The sequence below is a fragment of the Fistularia commersonii genome, chromosome 11 (assembly GCF_037954325.1).
Source record: "Fistularia commersonii isolate RoL2024-O1a breed Wild chromosome 11, RoL_Fcom_v1.0, whole genome shotgun sequence".
Lineage (NCBI taxonomy): Eukaryota > Metazoa > Chordata > Actinopteri > Syngnathiformes > Fistulariidae > Fistularia > Fistularia commersonii.
In genome coordinates this window covers 7,494,354-7,519,358 of record NC_141294.1, presented here as the reverse complement: position 1 = coordinate 7,519,358, position 25,005 = coordinate 7,494,354, and the positions used below count along the sequence as shown (strand labels likewise).

At 39.4% G+C, this 25,005-nt stretch overlaps 2 protein-coding genes across 5 annotated transcripts in view; both read right to left on the bottom strand.

The window, feature by feature from the left end:
• vps13b (vacuolar protein sorting 13 homolog B) overlaps positions 1-16,706 on the bottom strand; it is a 288,855-nt gene extending 272,149 nt beyond the window's left edge. For all 3 annotated transcript variants that reach the window (XM_086154801.1, XM_086154799.1, XM_086154800.1), the window contains exons 1-3: positions 16,614-16,706; positions 15,761-15,914; positions 14,322-14,465 (exon numbers count right to left, since the gene is read on the bottom strand). In XM_086154801.1, the coding sequence (XP_086010927.1) occupies positions 14,322-14,465; positions 15,761-15,907 (291 nt within the window). In that variant the 5' untranslated portion in view covers positions 15,908-15,914; positions 16,614-16,706. The remainder of the gene's footprint in view (positions 1-14,321; positions 14,466-15,760; positions 15,915-16,613) is intronic.
• Positions 16,707-20,434: 3,728 nt separating this feature from the next.
• osr2 (odd-skipped related transciption factor 2) lies at positions 20,435-24,531 on the bottom strand. 2 transcript variants are annotated; one of them, XM_086155860.1, is made up of 4 exons: positions 24,254-24,531; positions 21,857-22,522; positions 21,286-21,385; positions 20,435-20,992 (listed from the first exon to the last, which is right to left on the bottom strand). In XM_086155860.1, the coding sequence occupies exons 2-4, from the start codon at positions 22,489-22,491 to the stop codon at positions 20,810-20,812; spliced, it is 918 nt and encodes a 305-aa protein (XP_086011986.1). In that variant the 5' UTR covers positions 22,492-22,522; positions 24,254-24,531; the 3' UTR covers positions 20,435-20,809. The 2 variants fall into 2 exon arrangements, with proteins under 2 accessions (XP_086011986.1, XP_086011987.1); XM_086155861.1 differs by having other exon boundaries at positions 20,435-20,910.
• Between the last annotated feature and the right edge of the window lie 474 nt (positions 24,532-25,005).

Sequence of the window (25,005 nt, the reverse complement as noted above, 5' to 3'; positions counted from 1 at the left end):
AAATTACTCCAAAGTAGGTTGAACACGAATATTTGATTTAGTACCAAGACTCAAGACTTCAGACGGAGTAGCCACTAGTGCTGATGTACATAGCGTGATGGAATTTGGGAGCCAGCAGAACAGTGAAATTAACGGGTGTCTCCTTTTTCTTTTCTTTGGAGCCCATTCAAATCCTGCCCGGTCACTTTCCAATATTAACCATGTTTCTACTTATGACCTACACTTATAGTATTACAGCACCTGACACACCTGGCTGATCACACAACTGAACAGACAAAAAAGGCAATGAAAACAAAAATTCAGAGGAAAATACCGAAGGTAAAATAGGACTGAGACACCAAGAAAGTAGTGGGAAACCGAATGGAAGACAAAGAGATGGAGAATGTGGGGGAAAAAATGATCAATTATTCCTGATTTAGATCTAAGAAGTTCTGGTCCTTCAGATGTCTCCGTCAGCTAACCACAAGCCCCATCCTAAGCATGCAAGGCATGTTGCCTATGCTGGGTCTGCTACCCCTTAATGCTAATGGTCTAACTGCAATAAAACACTTCCCAGAGACTACTGACACACACACACACACACAATTTCCAAAAATGTGGAAATTTTACTTGAGTTTTCGTCAAAACTATGCAAAGTAATTAGTAAAAGCAGCATTTGCAATTTTTCACCAATTCTTTTGGTCGGGTATTTGGGTTTCATAATTAATTAGTATTATTCAAGGGAATCTTGAACTTCTTGGTTATATTTTTTTATTTCAACAGGCAGCATCAACAGACATGGGGCGAAAAGCCTCTGTCTGGGGTTGGATAGATTAGACCTAGTGTTTCTTTATTGCCTCAGACACTCCCGTGAAACATTATTTTGCCCATTGTGACACATTCTTTTGCAAATGCCGAAGGAAATGACCATGCCATAGAGAAGTTTCAATCCTTTCTTCGTTTTTAGCATGTAAATAATCCTGTAGACCTGCAAATTTTCAAACTCAATATTTAAATATACATCATCACCCCTTGAACAATGTAACCAACAGCCTCCAAGCAGTGGGTCCGGCTATTTTGACAATTTAATTGCATATGTGAGGTACAGCTGGAAGGCACGAACTACAGAGGCCTAAGTGTTCTTGGAGAGTATCAATGTTCTGAAACAAGCAAGATAGAATAAATCAAACACTGAGAAATAGGAGAGGACTTTCTGTCAATGTTGAGGAATACCAAAGCCAAATTGCAAGAGGTTTTAGCACGAAAATGGAATGTAGAAGGCCTCATGTTTGCATAGCTTTTATACACCAGGTTCCAAAGGAACTGAGGCACTGTCAACATTCATCAAAGTATTTAAGAGATGGAAAACTGTCAACCCTACTTTGAAAACAAAACATTTCAATTATGTTCTTATAACATCTTGGAGCTGTAAACCAGTCCTTCTCCACAGTCTCTTACTGTCTTCATCAATTTAATGAAAGGAGACATGTTTCAGTACTTAAATGGGAACACGACAGAGTCTATTCAAAGGTCGGCAAGTGAGTGAAAAAAAAAGCAGCATAAACCCTATAATAACTCCAGAGGATGCCTCTCGATTTTCAATCAACTGTCTTAAACTATGTCACTAATAAGCTTTTATCTTTGCAGTTGCACAGCAGGTATGTCAGGCAGCGGGTCGAGTAAGCAAATAATCTATTGAACAAAAAATGTCTCTCTTGGCTTTGTTTTATCATATTTTTAAGCTAAATAATTCAGCCAAGATTTGAAAAGAAGTTATTTCAAATGGAATTTGAACACTTGAATTTTTAACTATCTCTACATTATACAACTGTTCTATGTATAACTTTACATGTATTAATAAATTAGAGCTTCAGAATATAGCCACAAGTCAATTTCAATGGCATGGAGCCACAAACAGTTTGACTCAGGCGGCTGCACCAACTCTACAAAATAAAATACCTTCTGCCCTCAGACCTTTGACAGAGGTTAGGAAAACACTTGGCACAAAAATGTATAGACAATTGAAGAATGGTCTCATACATTTAAATAAAAAAATTAACTTGCCACTTCAAAAATTTTGCTTTATCACAGCAGAAAGAAAATGACATTGCAGCAAAGCATATAAAACAGGGCTTTAAAATCTCAACTCCAAATACAACCAGACCCCCTGGAATTATATATTTTGTTTCCAAATAGTTTTTCATCAACTTTTTTCGTCTCAATTAATATACAAAGAAACTTAATTGGAAACATCTCACACAATCAATTTATACAAAACAAATCTAGAACCCATGAAGTAATAATTCTTATAAAAGTGATAAAAACCTTCATCTTAAATATGTTTTCACTTAACTATATACTACCCCCACATGGAACATGACACACTAAGCAGATATTCATGGACGTTCTTTCTCTGTTACCAACATTTCACCAAATGCCCCATGGGCCAAGAAATGGCAAATATTAGCTACGCCACCACAAATTGAGTATGTTCTATGCGACTTACAGTATACAGTATATCAGCACCGTCAGCAATAGAGCTACTTCGAAAATAATCCCAAATAAGTATGTCACCAACCTTCTGAATGAAATCTCTTCATTATATCAGTTATATTATATTAATAATTATACCATGAAAAAGCATGATCTGCTAAATGGATCACAAACTCAGAGTAAGACAATGCAAAACAGATCGCTAACACAGTCCTTTATTAACACAAGGATCAGAATATTTTTCCACTCTTTGTTGATGTGCCCTGTTGCATTTAGACACCATTACAGTTTCAGTTTAGTTTAAGTTGTAAAATTGATTGAGGTGAAATACGAACACAACCAGGTACGATTTAGAGAAATCACTGCCCCAGGTGGGTGACGGGTTAATGTATTTATGTATGCATACATATTCAGAGCCTGTCTGTTCAGCATTTGTAATATTACATATTACATTTGTAATACAAAAGAGCAGATTTGTAAGCCCTGTGTTGTTTGTGATAACTTTGTATCAAATGCAAATTATATAAATGGTTGTACATTTGTCAGCACAATTTGTACACAGTTTGTGAGAATTTGTCCCACTTGTCATCACATTTGACAATCATAGAATCATTTGACAATCATTTGACATTTGACATTCATAGACAATCATGTGTCAGAAATCCAAAATTCTGACTTTACCTTACCTGAGTAAAAGTTCTGAAAAAAATCAAAAACCTGCTTATTAATATTTAATGTCCTACAATTTGGAAAAGCAAATTTATCGCAGCAAAGTTGTTTCTTTGATTGCTTGACTTGCAGGAAAATCTGGGTAGGGCAAACTAAAAAAGAATGATCAAGAATGATCACTCTTCTTCCATTTATAACTTAACATGCACTCCTACCATTCAGAGCCACCATACATTCACATGCAGTGAAGACAAGTTGGTACCAAAATCAAAATGTTTGCCTTTGCATGAGTATATAAGAGGTAAATTGTTTTTTGGAAGGTGAAATATGAAGATGGTCTTGACGGCTAAAGTGACAGCTTCAGTGTAGTTTTCTATTAATCCCTGCATCAAAAAACATAAGTTAACCTTTGCTAAGTGCACTAACAAGACAATTGTAGGACAGACCTTTGCATTTGGACCAGACCAGAGTTACTAATTCATCCGACCACAATACAAGTTTCCACTGCACGATGGTCCATGTAAGACCCCAGCAAGACATATGAGTGCTTCTCAGCCAAGTTATCATAATACTTCCTCTTGGCACTAAGGTTTTAGCTGATATTTGTGGATGTAAATCAATATGGTTTTGACTAGCAGTGACATATTGTTTGACATAGTATTGCCAAAGTAATTCTGAGGCCATGTGGTTCTATCAGCTCTAGAATATTCCCGATGCTTGATGCAAAAGGATAAGGGATTATGGGCGTTCAGGTTTGATTTGTTTACTTGTTCTTTACACAATGAAATTCTTTAACATTTAATTGTTTGATATATTACCCGCCGGGGAGGACGGAATATCCAAATCCCATGTATAAATATCCAAAAATGTTTTCAAATATTGCAATAATTCACTCAATGATTTGGTGGCAAACTGACAATCTGAACAATCTTTTTGCTCCAAAAGAACCAGGCCTTTCAATCACACATTACCATGTATATAAAAGAGGAAAAAAAATCTACATAGCTACAACATTTTAAGAATTCATTATTTGCCCTGAACTGCCACTCTCCCAACTTGTTTTGGTAGGTTTCCAGACCTCAAGACCGAAAATGATAGTATTTTTTTTCAAACTTAATGACATTAACAACAAAAAATTATTATTGTTCTCCTTTTTCCCCAACCTCTAATCAAAAAAGTTGTTCTGATCTAAGTTTGTAATGCTGATGGCATTATATTGAGCCACCACTATGGTCAAGCATCATCAAATACCGGACCAAAAGTCAAAATCAAAACTACAGTATGAGAGAAGGATGTACTGCAAAGGAGTCTGAACCTCATAGGCACTAAAGCCAAGTAGATTAAAAACATATGCAATGCCTGGGGACAGGTAAATGACAAGGAGCTATCGGAAAAAGACATGCATGGAAAAAAGGCTCAGAATATGAAATTTACTGAAAACTACTGTTACAGATGATCCAAGGTAACATATGTATGTGTGGCTGATCAGAGGCATATTCACAGTGATGAAAACTACGGATTTAGCAGCCCAGTAACTGGCAATTGGAGGGTTAGGAAAGTGTTTTAAGACACAGAAAACTGGATGGATAAAAGATATTCGATAGAGGATTTTGATTCTTCCAAGCTTTGTTGGTAGGCTAAAGAGATAGAGCAGTGAGGCAGAAGCCAAGAGAACAGATGGCCTTTTTTTTCAAAGCCTTCATCCAATACTCTTATATGCAAGGGGTCTGGGATAACAGTAAACACACACACACACACACACACACACACACACACACACACACACACACACACACACACACACACACACAGAGTCAAGGACGCTGGTTACACATTTCATGTTTGCAGTAAACATTATTTTTAACTTAATGCAAGTGACTGTTTACACTTTAAAAGTAATGCAACCCAGACGACTAAATATATCGTGAAATGCATCCTAAAAAACTCTAATAAAGTGAAACATTGAGTATAATTACAATGTAAGCATTTCCTTGACTGCAATATCACAGGCAAACAACTAATAAGCTCCATTGAGAAACTTCTGTAGTCCGGATGGCCTGAGAGCAAGGATTAAGCTGTGGAGCAGCAGCTTCCTGCCCACAGTGTATTGATCACCACTTGACTCACGAGATGCAGGAAGCCGCTGGGCTTAATTTTTCCCCTGACTGCTTTCCCGTGTCTAAGGAGCTGAAGTAACATCATCCTACCAGGAACCCAAACCTCTATCAAACCTCAAAGACAAAACAGTGTTACGCTATGAGATGTGTAGCATTAGCTAACTCAAAGGCAATGGTGACTGGGTGCAAGGCCTTCTGCAAGAATGGCTTTGTATTGCCTTCTGCATATGCTTTAAATCAGTTTGGAATGCCAAACAGAAACCAGTGCAATAGGTCAGTCAAGAGAAGTTGAGATTTTGAATTTGACAGAACCAAATACTTCAAAGTGAATTATATGAATGGTTTAGGTCTAATAATTACAATGTTTTCTTTCTTCAAAAAAAATGCATTTGGTTTAGAAACTTAAATTCAGTGGGAAGTACACCTACAGAAAGAAAATGTGTGCACTATTATAAAACTAAAATCAACAATCTGTCACAAAGAGGGTTGGCTTAAGGCCACCGACATTTGTGACAAAGACAACGGTGACAGTGCCTAACTGCCAGTCATTGCTGTCCCTTGAGATATCTGAAGATATTGCAAATGTTTGGCGAAACAAATCTTAACAAGACATTGAGCAAACTAGTGTATTCATTCTTGGCAAACTCGTCACAAACCGTGTTTCAGCGTTTATTCGAGGAAATGCTGTCATTTCTGTAACAAAGAAATCCAATGCAAATACATACAGAGCCTACACACATACAGTATATAGTTTTACAACAACGTCCAAGAACAGATATTCCGATGTATAATCCCCTTTGTCCCTCTTTCTAGTCATTAATCTCTCACCACAAGTCTAGCTTCCAACTTGCCTGAGGAATCAGGAATGTGCCATATAACTTCATCATTTTATTCCTATGACAGTTTGCAATCAAGGAAAAATAAACTCCAATGCTACAAGTCTTCTCTGTTTGTCTTCTTTGTCCTGAAGACAGAGCCCGTTAAACTGATGATCAGATGGATTTATGGTGCAATCTCTGTAAGTCATTTGCTCCCTGTGAGCCGGAGAATCAAAGGCAAGATTTCCGGATGGCATCGGGACAGAGATTACCCAGTTAGTGCTATCTGATTGCAAACTCCCATGGGCTGTTTTCTTTTACTGGTAAAGAATAACATTTTCTTTGTGTTTTGACTTGTGAAAGATGAGAGTTGCAATAGCACAAACAGACAGTGCCTCATTTTGTCAAGGGACTCAACTTGAGACGATATCCATGCAGTTTAATTTGCATTGGGTAGTAATGCATTTTTAAATATTGATTTGGTAATTTAAAAGCCAAAATATGGAGATTTGAAATACATTGGCAATTATCGTAAATTCTGCTAAAAAAATGATGATCACTTTGAAACAAAGTCTTGTTAAAATCTCTTAAATATAACATAATATGTCTGGGGTTCACAATGTGGTAAATTTTGACAGGCAATAGAATATGTGTTAACAGTAACATCTTGACCATTATAGCACCACAAAAAAACAGAGACTCCACATCTGAGATGCACACATGCAAGAGGAAACACAAAAGGACAGATTGAAATAACCAAAATAGGAAACAATATACAAATTGCAGGATGTTAGGCAAAGGTTAAGGATTAGAAAGCCAAACATGCAGACACTGAAAATAAATTAAAGTTAAAGAATGCTCAATATAGCATCTGGGAGGCAGCTAATTCCACAACCATGAAACAGCAACAACTAAAGCTATGTCACCCACGGGGAGTGAAAGGCTTTGACCCACCACAGCATAAGCCTGTACCCTTAAAGCAAAGCTACGACACAAACTGTAACAAAAGATCATGACATACCTATACATGAAAGGCAGCTCTTACGATACAACAAAACCTAAACAGCAGATTGTGACAGCAAAAACCTAAAATCCATTGATTTGTTATTCAATAATGACACAGAAGTATTTTTACCAAGCTATTTCAACAGTCCTTTTACAATCAAAATTATTTATATACACACACACACACACACACATACATACATATACACGCATCGAGTGAAAATAAGAGATGCTCACTTTTCTCTATCTACTCTTGCAAGAGTATGCTGAAAAATTTAATTTACTCTATGATACAGTTGGACAACATAGGATTAAAAAGGATCCAGATAAAATACAGCCTAGATGGTCAATCACTTATTTAAGTGAAGCAGTATTAGACTCAAATGAGTATTTACCCCTCTTCTAGGTTTTGTTGCAGGCGCACTGCCTATTCACAATCACCATTATCATTCTCAGCCATTCTGATACATTTTATTTTTGATGTTAAATGGGATGTTTAAAAGGGAGAGGTGCAATGTGAAATGCACTACAGTTGGAACTACAATTGTAGGGACTATGTCCCATGGAATATAAGACTCAGACTGGTCATCCATGGGTTTCTTAATATAAGTCTAGTGATGAAGTAACAGACATGTCAAGATATTTGTGTTTGTTCAGATACTACCAAATACTTACCAAACTGCCATAAAAGACTGAAATGCTGGCATAAACTGAATGCTATGATAGTGACATGCAGAAAAGAGACGGTTGTTGAGGAATAGATGTCTGCTGAAATAGCCCATTCTAGGTGGTGGCAAGATATTTCAGATGAAAAGCGGGATGATGCTAGCTGTCAAAAAGACTTAACCAATACAAAACACCTGAATAGACTATATTAATGATGGGAAAAGGGTAGCATAAAATTCTTGTAAAATTAACAAAAATGTCAACATTTTAGTGGAGCTGAAGGAACAGTCAAAATGCAGACACAATTGTATGTTCCATGTATGTGTCTAATAGTGGCATGAATAACAATCACTCTAGTGTAGTAGAAGGACCACATTACAAATCAAAAAATAACAGAGGCCTTTCTTCAAATCAATTCATGTCATGCAATACATCAATCAATTTTCATATCAGCTTCAAATGCACACAGTGACCAAAAACTCCCAAATCAAGTGGCAGGCAAGGCTAAAACCAAAGTCATTCTTCCGTTAACCCAGCCCTTATCTCTATTAAATAATAAATAACAAGCACTAGGGAGTGGTAGGATCCAATGCTGACTGATATACTACCAGTCTGCCCTGCTGATAGCACCTGCTTTTCCACAATCATTTGATACTGGTGTTTTTGTTGCATGCTAGCATTATATCAAAAGATCTTAACTTGAAGAAGAAAAAGTTCATCTCAAAATGTTTTTCCAAAAAGATTACATTTGAATGAGGTAAAAATGTGTTTATTTCAAAAAGTAAGGTGTTTGTACAGTATAAATAAACGTCTGTGATGTTCTCATATTGCATAAAAAATGAATCAACAGTCAAGGCTGCTCTTCCATCCTACAAATTTTGTATGCCATGGCCATACAAAAAAATGTGAAAATACAATGTTAAGTTCAAACAGCAGTTTGTGATTCCAGTGGATGTAAACTGAACATTTGTTGGCCGGTGAGCAAGCAGTTCTGGGTGCATGTAGCATACAACCTTGTTCATTTGTACTCTGGTACCAATACTGTGAGAATATAAAACTGGTTGAAAACCAGCAAATCTTTTATTAGCACCTAAAGACAGTGCAAATACTAAAAAGAGCTTAAATTAAGTTTGAAACACAACCAATCTTCTGTTACAAACAGTATATTGAGGTATTTGGTATAGGCATGGGCAAAATTGAATAGGGGCAAAAAAAGTATTTGTGTGAAACATTCTAAAAAATGTGTTCAAAACATAATTATTAAAATCATTATTTTTCAGCTTTAGGCATAAGCCTAATTAAAATTATGCATCTATTATTATGAAAACTATGTATCTTTGTTTTTATGATTAGTAAAATTTATGTCAAAAATAAGTTGACTACAATTACCATACTTTGTCCACTATATTTTGTTCAATTCCTCTTTACTGCTTATTGTAAGCAATTACATTGTCAGCAGGAGCTGTAATCTCCAACTGCTGCTACATGCCCATATTTCCACATTTACTGGGAACCATAATCACGAGCTGTTGTTGGTGTTTTACAGATGGTCCCTTTCGAGCAATCTGAAAATCCCCAATATTACCCAGTTCCTCTCAAGAGGAAGCACATGCATTTAAAAATAGCTGAATAACTCTGGTCAAATTACACAACCCTTAATCAACTTCAAAAGATATTCAAAGACATAAGGATGTTTTATAGAGCAGCACTCTGGCTCCGAATGTAAAAATGAAAACAAACCATATTAATTATGTCATTTACCATTTCCATACTTGCTGCAAGAAGCAAGGTGTCGTCTCTGATGGGCAGAAGCAATGATTTGAATCTCCCATATGTAAAATGCACGATTTTGTGTGCAATATGCTGCAACCTTTTTGTAAACCCTGAAGATGTGTTATGCATATACCTTTGCAAAAACCTGCATAAACTTAAACCAACTGATTTTTTATACTGCCGTGGCTCAGGTGGTAAGAGTGATCGACTTGAGAGTGGCCGAACATTCCTGGTTCGATTCTCAAGCTCCTCTGAGCCTGACGAGTTGTTGAGCAAGGCACTGAACCCCAAAATGCTCCCCTGGGTGCTGTTAGGTGGCTGTTCATGGTTCATTCATGATGGGTTAAATGCACAGATTTTGCACTATATGTATAACTGAATGTGGAAAAAAAGAACTTTCTCAGACTTCATAAAAGAAATAAATATAATGCAGCTTCCCTTCAATGAAGCTTTTGAGTGGAAATTATGTTTTTATTGTAGTTGTGTTGGTTTATGTTTGTGTTCCATATATTGTGAGGCTGATAACCCATACATGGTCCTATTAAGAGATTGCACCCATATTTTTCAACTCCTTATATACTGTAAATGGGAAGGCCTTTTTCCTTCAGCAAAGTGGCTGATAAACATGGGACAAACTGCCACCACAGAAACAACACTCAATTAATCTTGTATGCATTGTTTAAGTGATTGAAGAGAAATGAATATGAAATGAAGTGAGGACAAATTACCAAATTACACAATTGAAAGAATATAGAGACTGGCTGCATTTTCTTGGCTTAAGATCATAGATGTAAGTCTGGGCCCTTATGCCTCCAACTTGCATAAAAGCGTAGAAGCTCATTTAAATTCCTCTAGCTAGACGGACTCCTGCTGTAAGTCTGGCTTTGCTCCAAATGATGTCTCCTGGGTGTACATACCACTGAATAATTTGTCCAAACGTCATTTGCAATTCCCCCCAAATCTTCTCTTGACTGGAAGCCTTTTATAAAACATCTGCAACAAATAGTTGTTTTGAGACTACATGCATTACACCACTGCCGGTCCTGGTACATGACCTTCAACTGTGTATGAAGCATAAAAAACAAGTTTAAATTTCCATAACACTAGAAACCTGATCACTCCAGCAGTAGCCACCGGCATGGTATGATATTTACCATTAGTTCTGGGCAGCTCAGGCTCATGTGTTACAAATCTTTTTGCCGCAGTCTATATAATTAGCTGTAATTGACTTCCCTTGAAATGTGTTTCTTCTGGGACATCTGGCCTTGAAACTGCAACCTTCTCATAAAGGGCCAGCTCTGAGCAACACTTTCAGCTTTTTAAACTGCATGGGTGGCAGAGGCCAAACCAGACATCCTCTGCATGAATAAATACTAAAAAAAAATCATATTTCCTATTTTTAAATAAACATGGATTTTTATAAGCAAAACAGTATAATATTAACCCTTTTCAATTCATATCAATGATCATAGGTGTATAAGGTATTTCAAAGTGGTATTCAAAAATATACTTTATATAAACCTGCAATGTAATTTTACAGCGGTGTGAAGGCATCTCATTAATGTGTTTACAATGGGGAGAAAAAGTATTTGATATAATGCTGATTTTTCAGCTTTTCCCGCATGTAGATGTCTCTAATTTTCATGATAGGTACTCTTCAACTGTGAGTTACGGAATCTAAAACAAAAATCCAGAAAATCACATTGTATGATTTTTGAATAATTATTTTGCTTTTTATTGCATGACATAAGTATTTGATCACCAACCCACCAGTAAGAATTGCGGCTCTCACAGACGTAATAGCTCTTCTTTAAGAAGCCCCCCTGTTCTCTCATTATCTGTATTTACTGCACCAGTTTAAACTCCTTACCTGAATAAAAGACACCTGTCCACACACTCAATCAAATAAACTCCAACCTCTCCACAATGGCCAAGACCAAAGAACTGTTTAAGGACATCAGGGATAAAATTGTAGACCTACACAAGGTCGGGATGGGCTACAGGACATTAGGCAAGCAACTTGGTGAGAAGGCAACAACTGTTGGCACAATTATTAGAAAATGGAAGAAGTTCAAGATGATGGTCAATCTCCCTTGGCCTAGGGCTCCATGCAAGATGTCACCTCACGGGGCATCAATGATAATGAGGAAGGTGAGGGATCAGCCCAGAACTACACGGCTGGACCTGGACAATGACCTGAAGAGAGCTGGGACCATAGTCTCAAAGAAAACCATTGTGTACCACTATGCCGTCATGGATTAAAATCCTGCATGCCACAGAAGGTCCCCCTGCTCTAGCCAGCACATGTCAAGGCCCATTTGAAGTTTGCCAGTGACCATCTGGATGATCCAGAGGAAGAATGGAAGAAGGTCATGTGGTCTGATGAGCTTTTTGGTCGAAACTCCACTCGCCATGTTTGGATGAAGACGAAGGATGAGTACAACCCAAAGAACACCATCTCAACCATGAAGCAAGGAGGTGGAAACAATATTCTTTGGGGATGCTTTTCTGCAAAGGGGATAGGACGACTGCATTGTATGGGGATGGAGCCATGTATTTCAAGATCTTGGCCAACAACCCCCTTCCCTCAGTAAGTGCCTTGAAGGTGGGTCGTGGCTGGGTCTTCCAGCATGACAACGACCCCAAACACACAGCCAGGGCAACTAAGGAGTGGCTCCGTAAGAAGCATCTCAAGGTCCTGGAGTGGCCTAGCCAGTCTCCGACCCGTATCCAATAGAACATCTTTGGAGGGAGCTAAAAGACCATATTGCCCAGCAACTGCCCCAAAACCTGAAGGATCTGGAGAAGATCTGTATGGAGGAGTGGGCCAAAATCCCTGCTGCAGTTTGTGCAAACCTGGTCAAGAATGACAAGAAACATCTAATCTTTGTAACTGCCAACAAAGGTTTCTGTACCAAATATTAAGTTCTGTCTTTCTGATGTATCAAATGCTTATGTCATGATATGATATGATATGATATGATATGATATGATATGATATGATATGATATGATATGATATGATAATTAATTACTTAAAAATCACAAAATGTGATTTTCTGGATCTTTGTTTTAGATGCCGTCACTCACATTTGAAGATTACCTATGATAAAAATTACAGACCTCTACATGCTTTATAAGTGGGAAAAGCAGAAAAATCAAACACTTGCTCTCCCATTGTATACAGTATGTCTCATTGAAAAGAAACTGTTTGTTGCCAGGAGATCTAGTTCAAAAGGGTATTTATGACAGTTGGGAAAGACATGGAAATAAGTAAAGAAGATAAAAACAGGTCTGTTTAAATTTGCTCAATGCTGTATTCACTAACTTGATATTGTATTTGTGGTTTTTATGACTTGTTGATTGCAATAAACAAACAGTTACGTCTGATATTAGGACTGAGGAGGAAATTATTTTCCAAGTGAAATACTGCATTATGGATTTCTTTAATATAGATTTAGAATTTGGCACTATTTTGATACACAATTACCATTTAAATCATATTTGTCATTTACATATCGGCCTGTTGTGATCACAATTAACTCAATTATGAGACCTGATTTTCATACTTGAACGTTCCAAGCTCTATGGCGTTGATTATTAAACAGTAGTGTATGGAAATAAACCCATTTCCATACAAAACAACATAATAGATGTGATAAATCTCCCAATCCTCTGAAAAGGAAGAAATGTCACAGTGACATGTTTGGTCTTCCTTTATTGTAGTGCTGTGATAATAGCATTACTCGAAATATATATTGCCATTCAAGAAAGTGAAATGATTCTGTGCCCGCAAAATATGCATCCACACAGTCTTCTCCATCTTCTCCTGTTTCTTTCAGCTGTTCCCTTCAGGGGTCCCCACAGCATCTGCCTCAATCTTACCCTGCCCTCTGCAACCTTTTCTCTCTCACAAACTAATTTCATATCCCCTCATGTCTGTCTTCTCTTTGGTCTTCCCCTTGGCCTCCCTACTATCCTTCTACCAATATTTTCACTATTCCCCCTCTGCCCAAAGTCCTAACAGTCCCAGTCTAGCACCTCTGACTGTATCTCCAAAACATCCAACATGTGCCATTCCTTTGACGTATAAAAGTAAATATCATTAATAAGTAATAATTGGTCAAAAAGGTGGTCTCAAGGAAGACCAAGGAGAAGATTTATGAACGTGGTGAGAGAGGGTATGAAGGTAGTTGGTGTGAGAGAGGAGGAAGGTTGATTCGCTATGGCTACCCCTGAAGGGACAGCCGAAAGGAGAAGAAAAAGAAGATTTAGTCAATTGATTGCCTGAATAATGACTACAAGTTGAAGATGAATAATGGTAAGGGGTAGCTATTTAAGAATTCAGTTATATTGCATATAAGCTCTTTTAGTTAAAGCAGTTAGTGATGTAAACATTGGGGACAGCAAATGAAAACTCCCAGAGCTTCAGACAGAAAGCAGCATCTAAGGTAGGATTTTGTAAAAAGGACAAAACAAACAATATGCCAAATACGTAATCACGCAGTTTCTTGAGAAGACAAACGTGATGCTAAACCAAATGTAGTTTACCTAATTGAAATCCATTTTAGTACAATATGAGTATTACAACACCAGTCTACCATGAGAAAAAAAGACTATACTGTACATAAAGCAGTCATGCTACTACTAGCTCTATTTGATAACTCTGGGGAGATCTAGTTTCCAAATGAAAGTGATGACTCAAGTTTGACATGTGGAGGAATTTCACATAAATAACATCTGGTCTGCTTTGTTCTAGAACATTAGACGATTTAAAAAGTGTTTTTCATTCACATACTAACCTGGTCACCATCTCTCAGCTTGAGGATGCACTCCATGGTATTGATAGTGATGACGACAGGTTCAGAGCCCAATTTGGTCCATGGTACATGGATTCGCAGCTCATGAATATGCCCACTCATGAATGTAAACGGAAGTTTTAATTCCTACAAAAACACAAGAACGATTCAAAAAAGGCAGCAGTGTATAACAACCATCAAACAACATGACTACAGTGCTAACCTTAGTATGACTTTTGAAAACTCAACCATTTAAAACTAATATTAAAAGATCACAGGGGGCAAAGAAAGAAACTGCTAAATATAATCTAATGGCCTTTCGTAGGACAACGTAATGAGATGTCAAACGGGGAAAGAAATACGTGTCATACGTCTTAGACTACTGTCTAAGAACCAACAGAAAGTAACCAGATTGTGACCACAAACCTTTCTGTAAAACCATATCAAAAAGCTAATAATAATCTTTATATATGAGACAATGCTTTCAACTTTATAGCATGCCTTTAACAATTCTCATTTAAATTACTCTTAATGATAAGATGACGCCACTCAATGCACATGATTGTGAAATACTGCACAAATTAGCCAAATGACTGGCTTAAAACTGCTTCAAAAAATAAATTAATTAATGACACTGATACATTAAGGTACACTGAAACATTAAGAATCAAAACACTTCTATAAAAACTTGAAAAATAAATAAAATGATCATAATAAAACTATTGAGATACAGTTCATCCATAACATGTCATTAGTGATACTGAGGCTTCTTAGTTGAGCAGAGCCACAGTTGCTCCTTCATAATTTTAATCGACAATAAATAAAATAACAAAATGCTACAAAAGTCTGTGCAAGTACATTGACATTATATCCAGAGTGGGAAAATAACGTCAAATTTAATACTAAGTTTTTATATGTATATTAATCCACCACAACGATGGTATGCTTGAATTTACAACCTTGGGGTGAGATTGCAGGCATAATAACGGGGACGCTCAAATTCGAGGGTGTAAAGCATATGTCTCTAACATGTTTCTTGAGATGTCAGACACAGATGTTTACTCACTGAATAGCAACAGACTCATCTCTATTAGATATACAGGATTCAGATTACTGTACAAATGATGAGATTATTAACATACACTCAGGTGGAGCCAGCAAAAGTCCATTTCAAATAGACTATTCAGTTTCATTGAATACAAATAATTCCAAAATCATAACGTTATGTGTAATATTGAGATATACAGAAATGTATTATCATGTGCTATCAAGATGATGACTTACTGTTTTAGTCCCGCAAATAAAGTTACCATGATTGCAAGCAGGTACTGTTAAATATAAATGTACATCATCTGCCATCCTAACTCTTGTGTAGCACTTTCGAGTTACAGTCGCAAGGCAAAATGCTTGACAATGGAGACGCTGCATGCTGCATTAAGTACCTGTTCCAGCACATCCAGTTTCAGGTCCAACTTGCTGAGCACTACATCCCCTCCCCAGAGAGACAGCTGAAGGTCAGAGGGCTTTAGGTTCTTGATATACTTGTTGACATAGCTCATCAGGACCGGGGTGACATAGGACTCCAACATTTTGTCCCTGTCCAATGTACACATAGAGAAAATATGGTCATTTATTGCTGTTTATGTTTTCTTCCAAGTTTCATTACACCCTGATCATAGCCCAACCCTAAGATGACATAAAACCTCCAATATTTTGGGGCTTAACACTCGTTTTAGGACGGAGGCAATGCATCCGGTTTTACGTTCAACATCCGTCTTCTGTCACCGCACTTAAGTCAACATGTACTTCGTATTAATCATCATAGAAGACAGATTGAGGCAGAATGCATGTGAAACAGCGGTGAACCACTGAGGGCAAACATTGGTCCTTACCAGGTAAGATGTATGTAATTTACGGTAAAACCGGGTGTTTTTGGTCAAATACTGTACTCGTTGTTCACTTTCAATCACATAATTTCCACAGGGGTACCTACATAACACAGCTAACATCTCATTTTCTGCAAGCAACTATATCTGAGCAGAATAATAACAAGTAATTGACAAGTATTGAAATATGAAGTGCTTATATGTGAAAGTATTGGTTTTGAGGTAAGAAATGTAACTTATACCGGAGTGGTTAGCCAAGAACGCTAAACTAGCTGTGAGCTGTCATTCCTGCACCGCAGTAGCAGCACAAGGTAGCTAAGCTAACTTCCAAGGAAAAGATCGTCTTTGCTTCGTTTCGGGCAACAAAAGCGTGCGGCCACCCGCAAAAATATAAAAGACGTGCAATTACCAGTGTCCAGCTCGTATCCCGCAGCTACTTCTTATATTTGAGAGTTATTGTGACACATTCATCCCGTTATCTGAGGTTAGCCGCAACTCTAAGAGCCAGCAGCCGAACGTCACCAGTAAACATGAACGCGACTTCCGTATGCCTGGTGTTGCCTTCACGGTACTGTAGGAAAAATGATGGTCGCTCTCGGCGCCCCGCGTTGTCAATGTTAATGGCCTGAGACAGATTAATAATAACTCTGATACTATACATTTGCGAAAGTGCGTGATAAATATACATTTAAATTTAAGAAATCATAATATTCTTGAATAAATAATTGAGCCTGCTTGTCAAATGCACTTCGCCGTTTCTCAACGCGTTTATTACACCGGCGTTAAGTTATGTCAAGTCGTCATCTGGTTCTCTCAGGAGGAAAAAGGACCAGCACATCAGGGTTTTATTTCAGCGTCGATTTTAGTATTGTACTGAAATTATTACCTGCTGTTTAAACAAAGAATTCACATGCAAATGATGAACTCTATATGACATGGAGCGCCTAACTTTGACGTATTTATGGTAATAGCGTTCGCACCCCACCCCCACCACCGACAATGCCTTAAAAAAAATCACCTGTAACGACGGAGAGGAGGGGGGAAAAGAAACATTTGGTAAAACAGCTGGTGAAATATGATCATTTGTGTTCCAGTCTTTTTTTATTGATCATTAATACGTATGATTGCGTTGCGTTCATCCCGAGTCAGACAGGGTATTTAGGTATTCCCCTCAGAAATAGCGCACACCAAGTCTGACAGGAAAGGCCAGAGGCTGACAGACTGACATCCAGATCCAACATGCTGCACTTCTGTTAACACAGAAAAAACTTTGAATCTGGAGATATTACTGCTAAATTATCAAAATTATCAAATTATGTTCAATTAAAATTATTTTTAATTCATCAATTGAAATTCACTTGAATTGTGTTGTTTTATTAGAGTATAAGCCATATAGCTCAGGTGAGCTTCATGTCCCTGTAAAGAGGATTACTGGTGAGTGTAAACACGACGTGTTAAATATGCCTCATCGATCTGCAATATAAGTACCTGTAAACTGATACAAATATAAGTTCTATATCACATTTTCACCTTTTATTCCAGCCAACGACATTCCGATGAAAAGATACTGGTGGTTATTAAATTGGGAGAGAAAAGAAGCAAACAAAATATTTGTTTGATTAAAAATTAAATTTCAGGGTGTGTCTGGAACCGGATCTCGCCGGAAATGGGGTGGATTTAAGGGGTAAATCTTTCAAATCTAATTTTGCTGCGCTCCCTCTCCAACATTCATTTAAATCACATGTGTGCGTCATACCTAGAGGTCATCTAAATAATTTAAAACAATCAGTGAAGGTCCACTGAGTAAACATTGAACGATTATTTTTCTGTCACTTGTGTGAGCATTTGATATTCCAAGGCAAACGGTGCCAAATCCTAAAATACAGATAAATACACACGTATGACGTTATTATGTGCGTTATTCATTGCATTTGAACTTTACTTACGCACAGCTTGCAGTTTGATATCCAGGATGAGAGGCTTTAAATTGTCTATTGCATTGCATCGACGTTGTACTGTTGCTTACACTGAAGTGCTCGACCATAATAAGATTATGGTTTAACTGTCTCAACAAAAAGAATTCCACCTTTCTCTCTGGTATGCTTGTACAGAATGTTGTTGTTTTGTTTTTTTTTTAATCCATGAATTCCTTATTTAGCGAGATGAATACATGTCAGTACCATTCTAGTCTACGCAAATATTGGGAATTTGGAAATTCAGCAAAGTGAAATCAGCCTGAGTGAGAGAAGTAAAACATAGTGGTGAACAGCCATGGTGCCTCTCCCACGCAGGCGAGATAAAACTTCCTGAGGACACAGTCCAAGGATGGCCGGTCACCAGTGAACTACACTGTCCACAGTGTGTTAGTGGGTCGGTTTGTGCGTCTGTGCGTGTGCGCGTGTGTGTGTGTGTGTGTAATACCAAAATAAAAGCGAACAGCACAGGGCTTCTCCCTGCAGACTTTAAGTGATTTACATAAATGATGTATTCATGCAGGCCCCTGAATCCGCGGTTCACGCCTGTTTGTTGTGATGAAGACGATGCAGGAAAAGAAAAAACTGACAACCAGTCTGTCTCTGGTTGAGTGGAACACCAAGATTAAGCCTTTTTTTCTCTCGTCATACCCTTTTTTTTACTCTTCTGCACCTGTTTGTGAGGAAGGTGAAAAGTGTTGCCACTCTTTATGACACCCACTAAATTCAAAACTATTATCTTTACGAGCCGAGATCCATTCAAACTAGATCGTCAAAGTTCGGACCACGTTTAAGTAAATGTATAAATTCAAGAAAGACATTCTGTCTTTCAAAATAAATTAAACATTCACTCGAAATTTCCCGTTTGATATAGTGTGACGTTTCACGCCGGCGTTGTGGTTCATTGCGTATATTTCTTGAATTTCATCCTGCATTTTGATACCCAGAACGCAGCAAACGTTCAGGATTTCTGTACGGGGCTTGTAATTCTTGCGGTTTGTTTTTCTTCCTAAATGTGTGCGCTCCAGAGATGGTTCGCTTCCTTCCCGGCCAGAACATAATTACTGAATTAGTAAAATGACTGGCCTGCAGTGCGCAGTAAACCCGGGCCTTTGTGGACGGCCGTTTCACATTTTCTTTTGTCCTCGTAAAGCTCTTCTTCTTCCCTGTGCTAAAATGCACATTTTTCAAGCAGATGATTATAAACAACATTTAAAAAAAAAGAAAGAAAGAAAAATAAATATTCTGTGCAGCAAAAAAAACAACACTGGTGAAATCACAGAGCGGGCAGGCCTGAAGGCCAAGTGACATGGAGTAGAAGGAAGGTTTTATTTTCAGGAAATAGATGGCGTCCCCCACCCCCACCCCCTATCCCACCTGTCTCTTAGACAAGCATCGATATTCAGGATATTTTCGATCGCAGGTTTGTTGGGATCGAATCCAAGCTTTCCCTTAAAATTATAAACAAATCCAAACCTGTAGCCCTTTTCCAGTTAAAGCTCAGGCAGGCAGTCCCCTCCTCACCTCTCCCCCAACCTGCTTCTCTCTAACGGTCTGATCAATTATGACGGTTTTTAATAATCGAAATAGAATGTCAAAAAATATGAGAGGAACATGTAATTACCAAACTTATTTCATGTATCATCAATTTTCTTAAGCATATGTGCTGTAGCTGCGGCAAGGATAACTCACATTTTAACGTCTCCGCCAATAAGCTTTTGTTTCCTTCCCAGTGGAAGTGATTAATCGATTAATCGTTATCGGCACATCGCCGTGCTCGCCCTCTCTTCCTTCCACGGATCGACGGGTCAAGTCCCGGTATCAGAGGTGATGTAGATAAAGACACTATATGGCTAATAACACTTATCAGACTGATAAGTATTCTATAGCCTAATGAAGATAATACTGGAGGTAAATAACTTCAGAAATAGTCTCAATGCAAATCAGACTATACTCTGTGTTAACCATTCTTTACATTTTTAAAACATCCAGCCAAAAGAGCGGGTTCTCTTTGCCATCACTAACGACTTGAACAGATATAAACTTGTCATTTCATGGCTTGTAAAAACCCACAGAGCCGCACGGAGCCCTCAGTTCCTGCAGCCCGTAAACATGTCGCCTAATAAACTCCGTGCACACTTTTCATCCTGAGATCGTCTCACTTGTTTTAAAGTGCAATGACATTTCACAACAAAAAAAAAAAATACACAATGCAAATAAATATATAAAAAAAAACACCAGCACCAAATGCACATGTATAATGGACATATTTATTTTTTAAAATACAATTAACACGCTTTAAACTGTTTTTTTTTTTTGACAACTTTATCATTTCAAGGTCCGGCGGGAGCAGTTAAAAACGGGTCATTATTTACACGGTCTCCGAATATTTACAGGCGGTACGGAAAGCCTGTCACGGCCACAGATCCGCGGATGTCCAACTTGAGGTGCAACCGAATTCCCACAATGCAATGTGCCGCAGTAAAAAAAAAAAGTCCAGATTGGAAGGTTGTCTTTGAGAAAATAAAAAAAAAGAAGGGGGGGAAAAAAAAAGGAAAAGACAAATTGTTGTCGTCGACATATCTTGCTGCGTTTTTGTCCGTTTGTTTGTTATATTGTTAGTCTGTCCAGGCTAGTAGTCCTGATGTGGGCTGTGCGTCAAACTGTGCCGTCGCAAGTCACAGTTGCGCCGAAACACCTTTCCGCAGCGGCCACAGCTGTAGGGCTTGATGTCTGTATGGGTGAGAAGGTGAGTTTTCAGGTTACTTCTTTGATTAAAGGTTCTTCCGCATGTGGGGCATTTGTGGGGGGACTCCTGTTTAGATTTAAAGCAAGCAAAGGATTATTGCCTTTCACTTTATAGAACGTCTGGAATTAATCATATTATCTTCATCAAATAATCAGCTATAACTTGTATTCACACAGCCATTACATACACACACGCACAATATCCAGGTTTTAATATAATTATAATCCAAGTGAAATATGCACTGTGAGACTCTCTTGCATCCCCATGCATGCAGTGGAGCATGTGTGTGTGTATGTGTGTGATTGTGGTCATAAAGTAAAACAAAGGTTAGACAGAAGGAATGGTTAAAGGCTGCTTACCTGCATGTGTAAGGTTTTATGGACGGCTAGGGTTCGAGACTGACAGAATCCCTTCCCACATTCTTGACATTTAAACGGTTTTTCCTTGGAGTGGATGTATCTGTAAAACAGAAATAACACTTCATCAAAGTCCGCTCATGCAAGGAATTGCTTGTAGCTGCTACAAAACCCCGAATTTCGGTGCGAGGAAAAGAAAAAAAAAGAAAAGAAAAGAAAAGAAACTCTACTGTGGAAGTTGCGGGTGTCCAACTCGGTACTTTAGCGCCCTCGTGGAGGAAACTGCGGGAACGAATTGGCTCCCGCGCAACCAGAAAACAATATATGTTGTTGTTTTTTTGTAATTTTTCAATTTTTAAAGTAATTGACAATACTGTATAATTTGTTTTTTTGGGGGGGGAGGGGGGGACGAAGCAGTCTGTCATCGTGTGTGTGAGTGTGTGTGTGTGTGTGTGTGTGTGTGTGTGTGTGTGTGTGTGTGTGTGCGTGCGTGTGGGTGGGTGGGTTTAAAAGGAAAGCCACTGCAAAGTCTCAAGAATCTAAAGGGGCGCAGAGGGAAAAGTGTTGGCCTTACCTGTGGTCTCTGAGGTGGTCTTGTCTTCTGAAGGCCTTGTGGCAAATGTCACAGGTATACGGCCGCTCGTCCGTGTGGGTCCTCTCGTGGATGAGAAGGTTATAGGACTTGGTGAAATGCCTGCCGCAGAACTTGCAAATAAATTCCTTTTTAGTCTTGGACGGGAGCCTGCCCCGAGTGGGCTTTCTGTCCGGGGACAGCTTGCTCAGCTCGGAGATGGTCCCCCCTAGTCCCGCTGCTTTCGGCGGGTCCTCCTGCGTCGCGGCGAGGGCCAGGTTGGCGAAGTCGAACCTGGGCCTGTCCTTCTGCAGCGAAGGGACGCCGTGCGTCACCGAGCCTGCTTGTTTGGGGTGAAAGAGCTGCGCCGCCGCGGTGAAGGGTAACGCCGGGAAGGGAATCCTCGGGTCCATCAGGCCCTGGGCGGCTGCCATCTCCGTGATGGTCGACCTCAATCCTTGGATGTGCGGGTAACCGAGAGTCCAGTGGTTCATGTGCATGGTCTGCACGGCGCTGAGGCCGTACAGCCCCTGCAGCTGGTCAGCGGGGAAAGTGTTAACGGCCTGCAGGAAGGAGTAGTTTGTGAGCTGGAGGGCCGGGTGCAGGGGGATCGGAGCGTGCAGGGCTTTGCTCCCCATCTCGGCTCGAACCTCTGCAGAAGACAGAACCCTGGAGGACAGAGAGAAGATCGGCATTCTTAGCGCTGCGTAGAAATCACACGGCCCTGTCAGAAGAAAAAAAAAAAACACGGATCCGCCAAGGAAACCACCTGTTTGCACAAACATCATACGGTGGCACGGATTATTATTTTTATTGCACTCTTACTTGATCTAATAAATTATGAGTACGTACAACCTCAACAGTAACCTCATTCATCATGTAGGAATATTTAAATGACGAGACGCAGAGCCGAACATGTAAAAGATGCTTTTAAAGATGCGTGTAAATCCCAATTTTGATGCATGAATTCAAATATTCTATCAGTATTCGACCCTTCTATATTGTGATGGCCTTTCAAACTGGAAAAAAAGAAACACACAATTACCCAGTCGAGGTAGACATGACGTGAAAGGAGTGTCTAATATAAAAAAAATATCCGAACAATCTTAATTAATCCCAGAACCTAGAGCTGATTTTGCGAATCCGAAAAGACACGCGTCCCAAGCGCGGAGCTTCGTGCGTCACGACTCGAAACAAGTGCTCCGTGCGCGGATTAGTGAAGTTTGAAGCTTTGCCAGCAGCGATCAAATACGTTATTAGTTGCACAAACACGCAGATGTTCGTCATCCATTACAAGACTGTGACTTTTTATCTGGGCTGGAAAGACGCTACTATTTGCTTTGATGGTTTCAGGGAGTGCAGTGGTGTGTCGATTGTGTGTGTGTGTGTGTGTATCTATCGTGTGTGTGTGTTTGAGTCGGGATTCCCCCACGGCAAGAATCCTTTCTTTTCTTGCGGATCAATCTTGCTTTTTTTTTAAAATAAGAAATCCACAGGAAAAATATAAAATAAACGCAAAGAGGTGACAATGCTCGTCGCAACATGGCCCGGATCCAGGTCCTCCCCGTCCTCCTGTCGCGATTCCCACCCGTGCAGGTGACTTTTTTACATTGAATACAATACAAATAACAGCCCTCTGATATGTTTTTTTTTTTTTTTACATTTTATCCTGCGATTTTTTTTAAACTCATTTGCCTCCTCTTGTGTCTTTTTGACACATCTGTCTAAATGAAACAAGAGGCAAAAGCCATATGGGAATCCCAATATTCAAGGAGGTTCGCAGAGTGAAAGTCTTGTTTACACGAGTGAAAGGCAGAGAGAGTTTCTCTGCTGTTAAATCGTATTTTTTCATTTCTATCACAGACGTGTGAATCTCGGCTGCCCCCCATTCGCCCCCCACCCACAACTGGGATGGGGGGTTAAATATAAGTTTCCACAGGTGCAGCCTGACTCGCTATGTAGGCACTTGTTCTTCGCCCCGAACCTGCTCTCCACTCCGTAACCTTTGGACTTTATTTCCTCCCCTGCAGAAACAAAGTGGCCTCAACTGCGTTTTCGCGATTGCGAGTCTCCTATCTCTCACTTCTTCTTTTTTTGGGGGGACCAATATCGCACACTTGTATAAGCCGTGACAAGTCTTTACACGCTTGTTAAAGCAATCTTAGCACCAAGTGATGTCAAAGGGCGGCCGTGCCGTGCGCGACCCTCCCGGCTCTCGGTCATCACACGGCTGCAGCGGTATACTATATTTAAACGTTTATGAGGAAAAAACTTCCTTTTTTCTTTATTTTTTTTAAACTCTTGGTCAGGACTGAAGCGTCTGCGCGAAAGTTCAAAAGAGTCTGAGTGGAGTTTGCTTCCTCTCCTGCAGTCTACTGACACTGCCAAACATAATCTTACCCCAATAAATAGCCGTCAAAGGTCCTGCGGCGTGTCAGTAATCCACAGTAACTACAGACGCGACGAGCTCCAATAAGGCGCCGCGTAAACTTCTCCAAGTTCCAAGTCCATGAACCTCTCACGCAGCCATGCAGCCCAACTCTTGTCGTCGCGGATTTTTTTTTTTTTTTTTGCGTGGATGTGGCAACTTGTTAAAAAGATTTAAAAAAAAAAGTGTAAAGAGAGGTTTTGGGGGAACGGCGTGGGAAGGAGCGTGCAGGAGTCCGGTCCGCGGAGGAGGAGGCTGTGAGTGTGCGTAACGCGCACCGGTCCTCCACTTTTTAGGGCTCTCGCTGCGGATCGCTCAGCCCGCCCTCCGACACGCCCTCCCCCTCCTTCTCTATCATTAATTCCAATGTTCCTCCTCTGTTTATTTGTGTTTGGATAGCAACTGGGGCTCCGGACTATGGCGGAGCGGCGTGTTCATCCCAACCTGCCTGCCTCCGACACCTTCCACACACCACACAGACAAGGCCGGTAACTTTCTTTATGGAGACATTATTGGAAGCGCAGGAGGAAACCCCGATCACCCCCAACTACACACACACACACACACACACACACACACACGCCTGCCTCCTGCTCCACGCTTTTGAAAACGTGCTTTTGGAAAACTTCAGCACCGTTACAAGTTTTTTTTTTTTTTTTTTTTTTTTTTTTTTTGGTAAATCATAGATAGCGTTTGCGCAAAAGAGGGACGCATGCAAGAGCCG

Coding starts and splice junctions, on each gene's coding strand:
- osr2 (XM_086155860.1), bottom strand. CDS start 22,491: ATGGGGAGCAAAGCCCTGCACGCTCCGATCCCCCTGCACCCGGCCCTC. Junction 21,386..21,856: donor GACCACCTCAGAGACCACAG/GTAAGGCCAACA, acceptor TCTGTTTTACAG/ATACATCCACTCCAAGGAAA. Junction 20,993..21,285: donor ATAAAACCTTACACATGCAG/GTAAGCAGCCTT, acceptor AAATCTAAACAG/GAGTCCCCCCACAAATGCCC.